The sequence below is a fragment of the Coregonus clupeaformis genome, unplaced genomic scaffold, assembly GCF_020615455.1.
Source record: "Coregonus clupeaformis isolate EN_2021a unplaced genomic scaffold, ASM2061545v1 scaf1944, whole genome shotgun sequence".
In the NCBI taxonomy this organism is placed as follows: Eukaryota; Metazoa; Chordata; class Actinopteri; order Salmoniformes; family Salmonidae; genus Coregonus; species Coregonus clupeaformis.
Window position 1 is genome coordinate 36457 of NW_025535398.1, and position 13655 is coordinate 50111.

Here is a 13655-nt window from a genome sequence, read left to right on the forward strand (position 1 = left end):
ACATAAAAGTGGATTATTAATATCATGAATTTAGCATCATATTTATAGCGCTAATGGTAACTACTTCTAAACTTCCAAAGATCCAGTCACCCATGGATGAATGATAGTATACCTAGCTACAAGTTTAAATGATGGTGTCCTTTGTTGGGTAAATCAGATGTCAATATAGCCTTCATCAACCCAACCTCACTCCGAATTTACATTCACATACAGCTTGTGTAAGAAAATGTAGAGGAGTTACTTTCAACTATTCAACGTTATTTAGGTAGTCTACGCAAATGAGTATGGAAGCTGATCAATGTCTAAATGTGTTGTCATGATAGCTCAGCTGAAAAAGAACACATCTTCTTTCCTAAAGCGTAGCAGGGTATGCAAAGGTAGACATTTGGATGGTGGACTTGTTCTAACTGAAGTGCATTACCTCTCGTAGACGTCACTGTTCAGGCAGAACGCATTGACTGTAGCTAAACGCTTTTATTTCAATATACCTCTTTATTTAGGTTGATAGCATGACGTTCAAACAATGGCGTTGAGTCAAACACACCATTTTACTATCAACATTGAAAGGTCAAATAAAATATGTTTAAACAAATCTAAAATTCAACATAATTTCAACCACCCAATTCAATACAGGATGAAAAATATTTTTTACGTTTCTATGTGGGATTGTCTACGCAATTTCAACGTATACATCCTGTAGTTCTGATGATTATGTTGAAATTAGATTGATGTAACAATGTATTTAAGTTGAAGTTTTACCCTAATTTCAATGTTTACAAAGCTGGTTAAAATTAGATGAAAAAGGTACTGGTTGATTACTTTTTTCAAATCAAATGTATTTTCCACGTTGATATCACGTCACAATACGTTGACAAACTAGTTGAAACAACATTGATTCAGCCAGTGCGTGCCCAGTGGGTTGAGACATTATAATGAGACATATTGAGATACTGTATGATGCTGGCGATGTGCGTCACTGTTGTCCTGGGTCTTCTCTCAGTGGGCGGCTCCCAGATGGCCCCTTTAACCTGTGAGGGACTCCTGAGACCACTGGAGCAGCGCTGCCTTAATCAAATGCTGTGGAAGTGTCTATGGTTGTGGTATGTGGTTGTCTATTGTGGGCCATCTTTGTGGGTGTCTATTGCTGAGTTCAGACCATCTTTTCTGGCAGTTATTACACAGGTCCTGGATAGAGGTCTCTGTCCTTACCTGAACAACACTGTTGACGTCACCCAGTTCCATGACTTAGGAGGAAAATACTTCAGAATCATCTCTAACTTGACGGAGTCTGATGTTTACATACACTTAGGTTGGAGCCATTAAAACTCGTTTTTCAAACACTCCACAAATTTCTTGTTAACAAACTATAGTTTTGGCAAGTCGGTTAGGACATCTACTTTGTGCATGACACAAGTAAACCGTCATCTTGAACTTCTTCCATTTTCTAATAATTGCGCCAACAGTTGTTGCCTTCTCACCAAGCTGCTTGCCTATTGTCCTGTAGCCCAGCCCAGCCTTGTGCAGGTCTACAATTTTATCCCTGATGTCCTTACACAGCTCTCTGGTCTTGGCCATTGTGGAGAGGTTGGAGTCTGTTTGATTGAGTGTGTGGACAGGTGTCTTTTATACAGGTAACGAGTTCAAACAGGTGCAGTTAATAAAGGTAATGAGTGGAGAACAGGAGGGCTTTTTAAAGAAAAACTAACAGGTCTGTGAGAGCCGGAATTCTTACTGGTTGGTAGGTGATCAAATACTTATGTCATGCAATGAAATGCAAATTAATTACTTAAAAATCATACAATGTGATTTTCTGGATTTTTGTTTTAGATTCCGTCTCTCACAGTTGAAGTGTACCTATGATAAAAATTACAGACCTCTACATGCTTTGTAAGTTGGAAAACCTGAAAAATCGGCAGTGTATCAAATACTTGTTCTCCCCACTGTATGTGTCACGCCCTGATCTGTTTCAACTGTCTTGTGTTTGTCTCCACTCCCCACCAGGTGTCTCCCATTTGTCCCCATTTATACCAGTGTTTTCTGTTTGAACTGTTGCCAGTTCGTCTTGTCCCGTCAAGTCTTACCAGCGTGTTTTCCCGTTTTCTAGTTTTTCTAGTTGCTGTTTTCTAGTCTGAGTCTGCCTGCCGTTCTGTACCTGTTTAAAGCTGCCTTGGATTTCTGACCATTCCGCCTGCCCTGACCCTGCCTGCCGTTCTGTACCTTTGTGACTCTGCCCTGGATTACTGACCTCTGCCTGCCCTTGACCTGTCCTTTGCCTGCCCCCTGTTTTGTATAAACATCTGTGATTCGAACTGTCTGCATCTGGGTCTTGTCCTGATACTATGGTTACCCCATTATTTTTGTCTGCTTGTTTTAGTCAATTACAAAACTACATTTAAGCCAAGTAAAACATGTCTAAAGATGACTTTTTAACATTGCCTGTTCCCGAGTGTTCTCACTACTTAGAAAAACGTAATATTGTAGGGCTTCCCTCATGCTCCTTTTTGTGATGGTGTGAGTGAGTGAGTGCTCACTGCTAGCAAAGATTATGAATATCCTGAAAAGATAAGTCTCTCCGCCCTAACAATGGGAGTCGTTGTCCACAAAGCGACATGGCGGGCTGTCTAGCTCCCGCCTATCCTTTATTTGGATTGGTGGATACATCTCATTATTGTAATTATTTTTAAAATATTCAATAAGGGTTTTTGAGGTCAACCGCCTGTATTCAATTGAGAGAGATGCTATGCTACTAGCCTCATACCATGAATATGCATAGCCATCTCGAGACAACTCTGATTTAAAGTGTTTTTTCTCAAAATTGCCTGGATGTCACATGTTCTACTTATATCAGTAAACTCGTCACAACTTAAGCATTACGAAACTTCTATTAGATCAAATAAACCTCACGCAGCAAATAAGACAGTTTTTTTTTTTTTTTACAAATTCGATATGCTCTCATTGACATCCATACAAAAACAGACTAAATAACTTTCACTTGTCTTATTCTGGCTGTTGTACCTAAGTCTTAAAGGGTTCATATTTTGAGTCTTCTTGTGGGAGAGCTACAGTGCATTCGGAAAGTATTCAGATCCCTTGACCTTTTCCACATTTTGTTACATTACAGCCTTATTCTAAAATTGATAAAATGTTTTTTTCTCCTCATCAATCTACACACAATACCCCATAATGACAAAGCAAAAACAGGAGCGTCGCTCCACAGCTATTTTCAGGTCTCTCCAGAGATGTTCAATCGGGTTCAAGTCCGGGGTCTGGCTGGATCACTCAAGGACATTCAGAGACTTGTCCCGGAAGCCACTCCTGCGTTGTCTTGGCTGTGTGCTTAGGGTTGTTGTCCTGTTGGAAGGTGAACCTTCGCCCCCAGTCTGAGGTCCTGAGCGCTCTGGAGCAGGTTTTCATCAAGGATCTCTCTGTACTTTGCTCCGTTCCTCTTTCCTCGATCCTGACTGGTCTCCCAGTCCCTGCCGCTGAAAAACATCCCACAGCATGATGCTGCCACCACCATGCTTCACCGTGTCATTGTGGATATCAGACACTGTACCAAATTACACAATCTTAAAGCTTTAGAACAGGAGTTCTCAACCTTTCTTACCCTGTTGATTTCAGATCCAGAAGCTACTTGAGGCCCAAGGGAAAGGAGAGAGCTCCTCTCCATCCACTGAGCAGGTAGCCATCCAGACACAGACCTCCCCAGGACAACAGACCAAGAGAAGTGTTAGCATCGCTGTTGGCACAGGTACTGGACTCATTCATCACCGCTTCTGGCAATCTTGGTCATTGTTTGTCTATCCACTGCATTTTGATCCAATTCTAGGCCTATCACTTTCCCATTTCGAACTGTGCTTGTTTTTGCAAGACCGTGTGACGCTCTAGTCTCTTCAAGCACTGTGAAAATCGTATTTCTCACTTTATGGTTCATTTGCGATCTACTGAGAACATGGCCTTTTTTTTCTCCAGGTCTCCTGAATAGAAAAAGTGAATTCGGACTAACCAGTATCAATACACAGTATCAATACACCTATGGTTACTCTTTTGTTGTGTAACTGTCTTGATAAGACATTTTGCTTACTACACATATAGGGTATGTTCGTAAATTCACTCTGGAGTGCCAGACTGCGTTCTGGGCGTAAATTCAGAGCGTGGTCATATTGTCCGTTTGTAAATTCAGTGTTTCGCTCTCGGAGCGTTCAGAGCGCACACTGGACGCTCTGGCCGAGGAGTAGGGTTGATCCGAGCGTTCCTCATGACGGCAGTCAAGCACCCAAGCTAACTGGCTAAAGTTGGCTAGCTTGCTAGCTACTTCCAGATACAAATGAGAGAAACTCCCTCTGACCATTTTACTTGCCCTAGCAGAGCTGGTTATCTAGAGCGTTCGATACTACTGCACTGTTGTTAGATACTACTGCACTGTTGGAGCTAGGAACACAAGCATTTCACTACACCCGCAATAACATCTGCTAAATACAGGTGCAGCTCAATAAATTAGAATATTGTGGAAAAGTTAAGTAATTTCAATAATTCAACTGACAAAGTGAAACTCATATATATTGTGGATTAATTACACAAAAAGTGAAGTAGTTCAAGGCTGTATTTGTTTTAATCTTGATGATTGCGGCTTACAGCTCATGAAAACCCCAAAATGTGAATATTGTGAAAAAGTTCAATATTGTAGACTCAAGGTGTCACACTCTAAACAGCTAACTAACTCAAAACACCTGCAAAGGTTTCCTGAGCCTTTAAATGGTCTCTGTCCAGTTCAGTAGGCTTCACAATCATGGGGAAGCCTGCTGACTTGACAGTTAGTGCGGAAGACAGTCATCAACAACCTCCACAAGGAGGGAAAGCATCAAAAATTCATTGCTAAAGAAGCTGGCTGTTCACAGAGTGCTGTTTCCAAGCATATTCATGGCAATTCGAGTGGAAGGAAGACGTGTGGTAGGAAAAGGTGCACAAGCAACAGGGATAACCGGAGCCTTGAGAGGATTGTCAAGGAGTGGACTGAGGCAGGAGTCAGTGCATCAAGAGCCACCACGCACAGACGTATCCAGGAAATGGGCTACAACTGTCGCATTCCTCGTGTCAAGCCACTCCTGAACCAGAGCCAACGTCAGAAGCGTCTTACCTGGGCTAAGGAGAAAAAGAACTGGTCTGTCGCTCAGTGGTCCAAAGTCCTCTTTTCAGATTAAAGTACATTTTGCATTTAATTTGGCAATCAAGGTCCCAGAGTCTGGAGGAAGAGTGGAGAGGCACAGAATCCAAGTTGCTTGAAGTCCAGTATGAAGTTTCCACAGTCAGTGATGATTTGGGGAGCCATGTCATCTTCTGGTGTTGGTCCACTGTGTTTCATCAAGTCCAAAGTCAACTCAGCCGTCTACCAGGAATGTTAGAGCACTTCATGCTTCCTTTCTGCTGACAAGCTTTATGGAGATGCTGATTTCATTTTCCAGCAGGACTTGGCACCTGCCCACACTGCCAAAGGTCCCAATACCTGGTTCAATGACCATGGGATTACTGTGCTTGATTGGCCAGCAAACTCGCCTGATCTGAACCCCATAGAGAATTTATGGGGTATTGTCAAGAGGAAGATGAGCGACACGAGACCCAACAATGCAGATGAGCTGAAGGCCGCTATCGAAGCAACCTGGGTTTCCATAACCCCTCAGCAGTGCCACAGGCTGATAGACTCCATGTCATGCCGCATAGATGCAGTGATTCATGCATAAGGAGCCCCAACCAAGTACTGACTGCATGTACAAGAACATACTTTTCAGAAGGCCGACATGTCTGTATTATGTCATATTCTAATTTTCTGAGATACTGAATTTGGGGGTTTTCATGAGCTGTAAGCCGTAATCATCAAGATTTTAAAAATACAGCCTTGAACTATTTCACTTTTTGTGTAATTAATCCACGATATATATGAGTTTCACTTTGTCAGTTGAATTATTGAAATTACTTAACTTTTCCACAATATTCTAATTTATTGAGCTGCACCTGTATGTGTATGTGACCAATAACATTTTACTTTATTTGACTAACTGTGCTGTTGGCAACAACTGAATTATGTTTTTTTGCTGACGTTTACTGACACTGGTCATATTCAGCGAGTTCGTAAATTCATCAGTTATTCTGCGCTCTGGCACACTCAGACGAGAGTGCTCTGAAATCGGAGTAGATGGCCAGAGTGAATTTACAAACGCACCCTTAGTTGACTAACTGCATCTCTCCCTGCTGTGTAGGTGCTAGTCTGTTCTGGGGCGTCCCTGTCGATGCCCCTGCTCGCGATGAGGAGCGCCACAGCCAGAGTGGCACACCGACACAGTGCCTGGCGCTCCCGATGGCAGCAGGGCCTCCTCTAGTCGGAGCTCTGGCAGTGCCAGCCTTACCCACAGCAGTCACATAGATGGCTCGGAAGAAGAGAGCGGGGTCAGAGAGAGACGGGTGTCAGGCACACCATCCAACCAGTCAACGCACCAGAGGTAAGAGAACGGTTGACTGCATTTCAAACTGAACGCTTGTTTTCTTCCATTGGCCCAGCCCTCAGTTTGAATTGACTGGAAGAATGCAAGAAAGTAATGGTTGTAGTTCACCACCTAGAACTCTGAACGGCAGTTTACACCATTTTACTCCCTCCATTTCACAAGAACGAGGCTTCAGTGATTTTACATTTTTTAAATTTTAGTCATTTTAGCAGACGCTCTTATCCAGAGCGACTTACAGTTAGTGAATACATATTGTTTTATACTGCCCCCCCCCCCCGTGGGAATCGAACCCACAACCCTGGCGTTGCAAACGCCATGCTCTACCAACTGAGCTATATCCCTGCTGGCCATTCCCTCACCTACCCTGGACGACGCTGGGCCAATTGTGCGCCGCCCCATGGGTCTCCCGGTCACGGCCAGCTACGACAGAGCCTGGATTCGAACCAGGATCTCTAGTGGCACAGCTAGCACTGCGATGCAGTGCCTTAGACCACTGCGCCACTCGGGAGAATGGAATAGACCAAGCTTTCAATCTGAAACCCAGCCACAGGAGAACATGGGTGATGTGAAAATATGCACGTGAGGGTGAGCCCTCACAACTGGCGTCAGAAGTGTCATACCACTTCTGTCACCAACTGTGACGGCTCACCCGCTGAACACCATCTGAACACTGGTGCCACCTTGTGGCCATTTCAGTGAAGTATTTTTTAACCGTAGTATGAACAGCATGTGTTTTTGTGCATTTCCTGCAGGACTCAGTCAGCATTTGGAGACTGTTCTTTCCAGAGTCCAGTGTTGGGGGAGAGTGCCAGCATGTACTACCAGTCCCAGTCTCCACAGAGGGACGGCACCAAGAGTCAGGAGCCCAGGGCGGTGGAGGACGATCAGCGGTTTTATCAGGATCTACTGGTAAGAGTAATCTTTTATAGGGACTTTTATTTGCTCCATGTATGTCAACAGGAGACCATGATTTGCGGAAGAAAAAAATATACTTATGAGCACGGCTCCAAGTAATTAGGCTATGTATTTGAATTTGCACCGTCTTTCATCCTGGTATACTTCTTTTGGAGAATGTTTCAACATAATCTAGTATTGCAGTGAAATGCTTAATACAACATGATATGTGGCCAGCCTCCCTCCTGTGAAATCCCTTTGAATATCTGTTGCTTGGACCTAAACATATGAAAAGCGCTTATAAATAAAGATCTGACGTTCTTCATCCTTCCACAGGGCCAAGTGAACAGCCGTCTCCAGGGATCAGTGAACGAGGAGGTAAAAGAGGAAGAAGATCGAAGCACCTCGTACACACTGCGAGAGAGACACAGCTTGTCCCCTAGACAAGTGTCCCACTGTCAGTCCCAGCAGTCATCCCCTAGCCCTGTTCCCGTCAGCTCCCGGAGGCCGGAGCCCAAAGTAGAGCAGCAGTCAGGAGGAAGGGACCAGGTGCTCCACGCCACGCTGCGCCAGCTGCAGCAGCTAGGGGTCAACGTGGACCTGGACTCTGCCGACCCCGGGGGCAAGACCACGCGCAGCTCTGTAGAGAGTGCCAGGTATGTTTGCCTTGAAGTTTCAGGTTTACTTGACCATCTTTGCACGTAGGTCATAGAGGTAGTAGTATTATGGTATAATAAGAGGATGTTTCAGTTGTGGGAAATGGACCCGTTATGATGGTTACAGCCATTCTAACATGACAATAGGGGCCATTACAGTGGCTGTTTCTCTTACTTTCTTGCTCATTCTCATGTAAGCTCGACATAATTTAGCTACGTAGGTTACATTATGCAGAAGGTGTTCCTGTAACTTTGATTTAAAATGCAGCTTCCGTTTCCTTCTCCCCAGTACCCTGGCCGGCATCAACCCAGAGGCGGTCATCAGCAGACTGACCCTCCCAGAGTCGATGGGGACCAGCATGTGGGGCGGCAGCGTGGACCTCAGCCTGGAGGCCAACGCCATCGCCCTCCGATACCTAAGCGACCAGCAGCTCTCCAGGCTCTCTGTAGGGGGAGGGCAACAGCCCCCCAGGGCCCGTCCCAGGTTCAGCCCCTGCACACTGCTCTCAGAGAAGCCCCCAACGGAGAAGAGCGCCATGGGACAGAGCAGTATTCTGTCTCCGAACAGCATGTCTTTAGCCACCCGCAAGTACATGAAGAGATACGGGCTGATAGAGGAGGGGAGTGGGAGTGAGGAGGAGGAGAGGGCCGAGGGGGAGCAATCGGAGATGGGATACACTGTACAGTTCCATGTTCAACCGGAACAAGAAGGACTAGGAGAGTGGGAGCACAAAGGTTTGGTTCTGAAAAACATCACAAACGAGTTGCCCCACTCCGACCCTGTCCACCCCCAGGCACTGCATGCAGACTCTCAAAGCCAGCTACTCAGAGACTTGCGTCCTAAAATGCAGCTTTTGGCCCGCGGCGCCAAACACAGTTTGGAGAAGGAGAATGGCGCCAAACAGCGGCCATCTTTTGGAAAAATGCAGAGGGAGTGTCCTCAACCAGAAGGGTCGATGGGAAATTTCTTGGACCTAAGTAGACTTCGACAGCTGCCGAAACTCTTCTAAAGGACCCATGGGAACTAATGCAAAGGGAACTCAAAATGACAAATGAAATGTATTGTCGAATCCATTGGGATTTGTCAGTTTGCTTGTTTCCTTAGTAAGAGGTTTTTAAATGCTTCCATACATTTTTGTTTACAATAAAAACAATTATGCCTCTTTATTTTAATCTTCATGGTGCTCATTGTAATGTATAAATGTGTGTGTGACCGCTGATTGACAGAGATTGTTACCAAATCACCACAGTGCTCTTTTGTCTGTGAGCAAAATGATTATCCTCTTTCTACTACTACCACTTGGAGGAGGGTGTAGTGTCATGATGTAGCTCTTTTCAATGGTGGCAGCTAGGTCCTTTTTATCTATTTTTATTTTAAATGCTTTTGATTTTCAACATGCCATGGATGCCAATTGTCTGAACCGTTGTAAAAGCTATTTAATTTACAGTTTGGCCGTTTATTGATAACCACTATACCAATCTCGTGGTAATTGATGTGCACCTATTTATAGTCAATGTTGGGATTTTTTAAAGTCTGATTACATGGTGAAACAGACTACATTCATGCCAAATGTTGTACTTTTTAATGTTGTAAATATTTACGTTTCTTTCATGCTGCATTGTTTTTCTTGTGTGTGTTTACATGAAATGCCTCGAGCATTATTTCTCATTTCCAACTTGAACTTTCTATTTAAGATTGCCTCAATAAATATGTACCTGATTCATTTACGTTTTCCGCAGAAGGTTGTTTCTTTCTTTTGTGAATGTACATTTGTGTTCTATTTAGTTAGCCCTCTACAGTCCCCCAATGCCCACCCCAACCCAGCCTTCAGCCTTCAGCCTTCAATCCCTGCAGTATTTTCACACCCCTCCGACAGACACTGTTAACCTCTCCTCACCGCTCTTCAAAAAATTGCCATGTCACAACAGGCATATATAGAAGAAATTGAGAGAAGTATTAGAGATTTCAATTGTGAAATGTTGCTTATCTGTGCTAGAACTAGGCTCCTGGTTAAAGCTAATGTTGTGGGGGAATGGCCTATTCTGGGCTCAATGGAAAATGTGGTTAATCTCATATGCTAACAGCATGTCGGCACAGAGTAAGAGTGTAGCTCAGATATATTCATCCTATCCCTGCACCTGTCACTGATTTCTCTTTCTCCATCACATCTGTTTACCAGAACTACAGTTTTCACTCATCCATGTAGTAATGCAGCTGCAGGAGTATTCTAGTACTGGATACAAAGTTGGAGGGATTAAAGAATAAAAGGAATGCCGGAATAAAGTATTTTAATGTTTTCACACTTATGAATCGTGAGGTGAAGATAATTGTTCACCAACATCTTTCATGTGTGGTTTCACCAGTTGTCATCATTCTGCAGCCAGGTGCCCTGGTCTAGCACAATGCCGTGCTCCTCGGTAATTGCCCACTTGGCCTTATAGCGATGGTCCCCTGCGCCCTCCCCGAGGTCCCACACCTCTATAAACAGCGTCTCCTCAGGCACCTTCATGAAATCAGAGGTCAGGCCCAGTTTCTGGAGGTCAGAGGTCATCGGTATGGTGGTGGAGTCCAGATACTGGCCCAGGGCGTGGCTGAGGTGATTGCCTGGTGAAGTCTGCTGAGGCTGGCGTTGCACACTGCTGCCCCACAGGCCTGTCTGGTTCTTCATAACCTCAAGACGACAAGGTTCTTCCGCTCTATGGGATACACACAGCCTGACGTAACACCTTGTTCCTGGTCTGGTTCCATACTGTACTGGATGTGCTGTAGACAACTATCATCGTACAGTATGGGACCAGACTACCTTTTTCATAGTCTTCAAGGGAAATCAGAACTATTGAATTCTATTGGGTCATTAAATTAAAAGATCATACAAGTACCATAATGCAGTATTTGCTGTAATGATGTTTACCTAATGTCTGAAGTGTTCCAGGCATCTCCCATGGACTGACCAGGCTTGAGCAGGGCGAGATCACCAAAGATCTCCTCTGTCATGGTTGTGTTTTGCTCCAGGGGTGGTGAGGGCAGGAGGTTTGGAGGGAAGTATGGCCAATGGTCAGCTGTGTAATCTAGCAATGGACCAAACTGGAGAATATGTGGACTCTCCTTTTGCGGAGAAGGGTTGGTCGGGTAAAAAGGCTGGGCCTTACAGTCCTCAACAGAAAGGTGACCAGGTGACTCTTTGTTCAAGGTATTATTTGAGGTCTTGCTGCTTGTTGGAGTGTCCTTTTTGAATGTCTCAGGTGATTCATTCTTTGTTGTGCTAGATAGTTTGCATGATCCATTGAATGAAGTGTTTTTCCCAAGGTCAGTCAATTCGATAAATTCAGTCTCTTTGATCTTTCGCTGTTTTCTTCCATTTCTAGTTCTGGTTCTGGTTTTGGTCTCGGTGGTGCTAAAGCAGCATACAAAGAAAAAAGAACACCAAGCTCGAAACCATGTTTTACCTGCTTTCTTCATTTTGATAATGAGAATTTTACATTAAAAAATGTAGAATTGGAACTAACAAACAGGTTTGCATGGTAACGGTAAACATTCCAAATCATGTAACCTTTGTGACATCTATATGATGAGAATTTGAATTGTATGTTGACATCTAAGTTCTAATCAAAGAATTCTCATCTCGCAGTTTTGATTGAATATTGTTCCACTGAATTCAGACCCCAAAGGTGATACCCCACATCTGATGTGGTGGCATAATTGACATCATCAACATCACTAGGGCCACCCCTCTCTTACTGGTGTTAAGTAATTGTACATTAATCATTTGATTCAATGCAATTCCCCCTACTGCAAATCAAAAAGGTTATCTGTTCAGCTCCATATGTCCAGTGGTAACATCCCGCTGGGCACACACTGGTTGAATCAACGTTGTTTCAATGTAATTTGTCAACATATTGTGGAAATATATTTGAGAAAAAAAATCATCAACCGGGACTGTTCTCATCTAATTTCAACCAGCTTTGTAAACATTGAAATTAGGGTAAAACCTAAACACATTAACTTAACCTGACTAACAGGTTGTTACATCAATCTAATTTCAACATATTCATCAGAACTATGTATATGTTGAAATTGAGTTGAAAATTCCACATAGAATTGTGGAAAACATCCCCACAGCATGATGTTACCACCACCATGCTTCACCGTAGGGATGGTGCCAGGTTTCCTCCAGACGTGACGCTTGGCATTCAGGCAAAAGAGTTCAATCTTGGTTTTATCAGACCAGAGAATCTTGTTTCTCATGGTCTGAGAGTCTTTAGGTGCCTTTCGGCAAACTCCAAGCATGCTGTCATGTGCCTTTTACTGAGGAGTGGCTTCAGTCTGGCCACTCTACCACAAAGGCCTGATTGGTGGAGTGCTGCAGAGATGGTTGTTCTTCTGGAAGGTTCTCCCATCTCCACAGAGGAACTCTAGAGCTCTGTCAGAGGGACCACCGGGTTCTTGGTCACCTCCCTGACCAAGGCCCTTCTCCCCGATTGCTCAGTTTGGCCGGGCGGCCAGCTCTAGGAAGAGTCTTGGTGGTTCCAAACTTCTGCCATTCAAGAATGATGGAGGCCACTGTGTTCTTGGGGACCTTCAATGCTGCAGAAATATTTTGGTACCCTTCCCAGATCTGTGCCTCGACACAATCCTGTCTCGGCGCTCTACGACAATTTGTTCAACCTCATGGCTTGGTTTTTGCTCTGACATGCACTGTCAACTGTGGGACCTTATATAGACAGGCCTTTCCAAAACATGTCCAATCAATTTAATTTGCCACAGGTGGACTCCAATCAAGTTGTAGAAACATCTCAAGTCAATTTTAGAATAAGACTGTAACATAACAAAATGTGGAAAGAGTCAAGGGGTCTGAATACATTCTGAAGGCACTGTATATATATATATATATTGGGTGGTTGATATTATGTTGAATTTCATATTTGATAAGACATTATATTTGACCTTGTTTCAATGTCGATAGTAATGTGGTATGTTTGAATCAATGTCATTGTTTCAATGTTATGCCATCAACCTAAATAAAGAGGTACATTGAAATAAAATTGGAAGCCAACATTGACGCCTACTGGTATATGAGGGGTAATGCACTTCAGTCATAACAAGTCGACCATCCAGATGCCTCCCTCTATATATATATCCTGCTTAGCTTTGGAAACAAGCTGTGCTTGATTCAGCTTAGCCATCGTGTCAACACATTTAGATGTTGATCAGCTTCCATACTCATTTGCATACACTGCCTAAACATTGACTAGTTGAAAGTAACTCCTCTAACTTTTCTTACACAAGCAGTATGTGAAAGAAAATTAGGAGTAAGGTTGGGTTTATGTAGGCTACAGTGGCATCTGCTTTGCACAAAGGATACCATCATTTCAACATGAAGCATGGTTGATTGGATCTTTGGAAGTTTAGAAGTAGTTACCACTAGCCATATAATTCATTATGTTAATAATACACTTTTACGTTTGGATATTGTCTTTTATATATGTTATTCATTATATTGATTATATATACTATCCAAGCAGTTTGTCTACAAATACATTATTGATATGTTGGATTCATGGCTCCATCTCAACCAAAAATCTAAGTTAAAGAATAGCACTAAATCAA

The 13655-nt window shown here is 43.5% G+C and overlaps 2 protein-coding genes across 2 annotated transcripts; one reads left to right on the forward strand and one right to left on the reverse strand.

The window, feature by feature from the left end:
* Nucleotides 1-6346: 6346 nt before the first annotated feature.
* On the forward strand, nt 6347-9306 carry LOC123487975 (SCL-interrupting locus protein homolog). Its single transcript, XM_045218984.1, has 4 exons — nt 6347-6494; nt 7250-7406; nt 7728-8047; nt 8337-9306. The coding sequence occupies exons 2-4, from the start codon at nt 7311-7313 to the stop codon at nt 9055-9057; spliced, it is 1137 nt and encodes a 378-aa protein (XP_045074919.1). The 5' UTR covers nt 6347-6494; nt 7250-7310; the 3' UTR covers nt 9058-9306.
* A 1020-nt stretch (nt 9307-10326) lies between these two features.
* On the reverse strand, nt 10327-11133 carry LOC121564517. The gene is made up of 2 exons (XM_041875806.2): nt 10960-11133; nt 10327-10744 (listed from the first exon to the last, which is right to left on the reverse strand). Exons 1-2 carry the CDS (start codon nt 11040-11042, stop codon nt 10405-10407), a joined length of 423 nt encoding a protein of 140 aa, XP_041731740.2. The 5' UTR covers nt 11043-11133; the 3' UTR covers nt 10327-10404.
* Between the last annotated feature and the right edge of the window lie 2522 nt (nt 11134-13655).

Excerpts from the sequence above, each read along its gene's own strand:
- LOC123487975 (XM_045218984.1), top strand. The coding sequence starts at position 7,311 with ATGTACTACCAGTCCCAGTCTCCACAGAGGGACGGCACCAAGAGTCAG. Across the intron at positions 7,407-7,727 it reads GGTTTTATCAGGATCTACTG|GGCCAAGTGAACAGCCGTCT; the intron begins GTAAGAGTAATC and ends ATCCTTCCACAG. Across the intron at positions 8,048-8,336 it reads AGCTCTGTAGAGAGTGCCAG|TACCCTGGCCGGCATCAACC; the intron begins GTATGTTTGCCT and ends CCTTCTCCCCAG.
- LOC121564517 (XM_041875806.2), bottom strand. The coding sequence starts at position 11,042 with ATGACAGAGGAGATCTTTGGTGATCTCGCCCTGCTCAAGCCTGGTCAG. Across the intron at positions 10,745-10,959 it reads TGGAACACTTCAGACATTAG|AGCGGAAGAACCTTGTCGTC; the intron begins GTAAACATCATT and ends TGTATCCCATAG.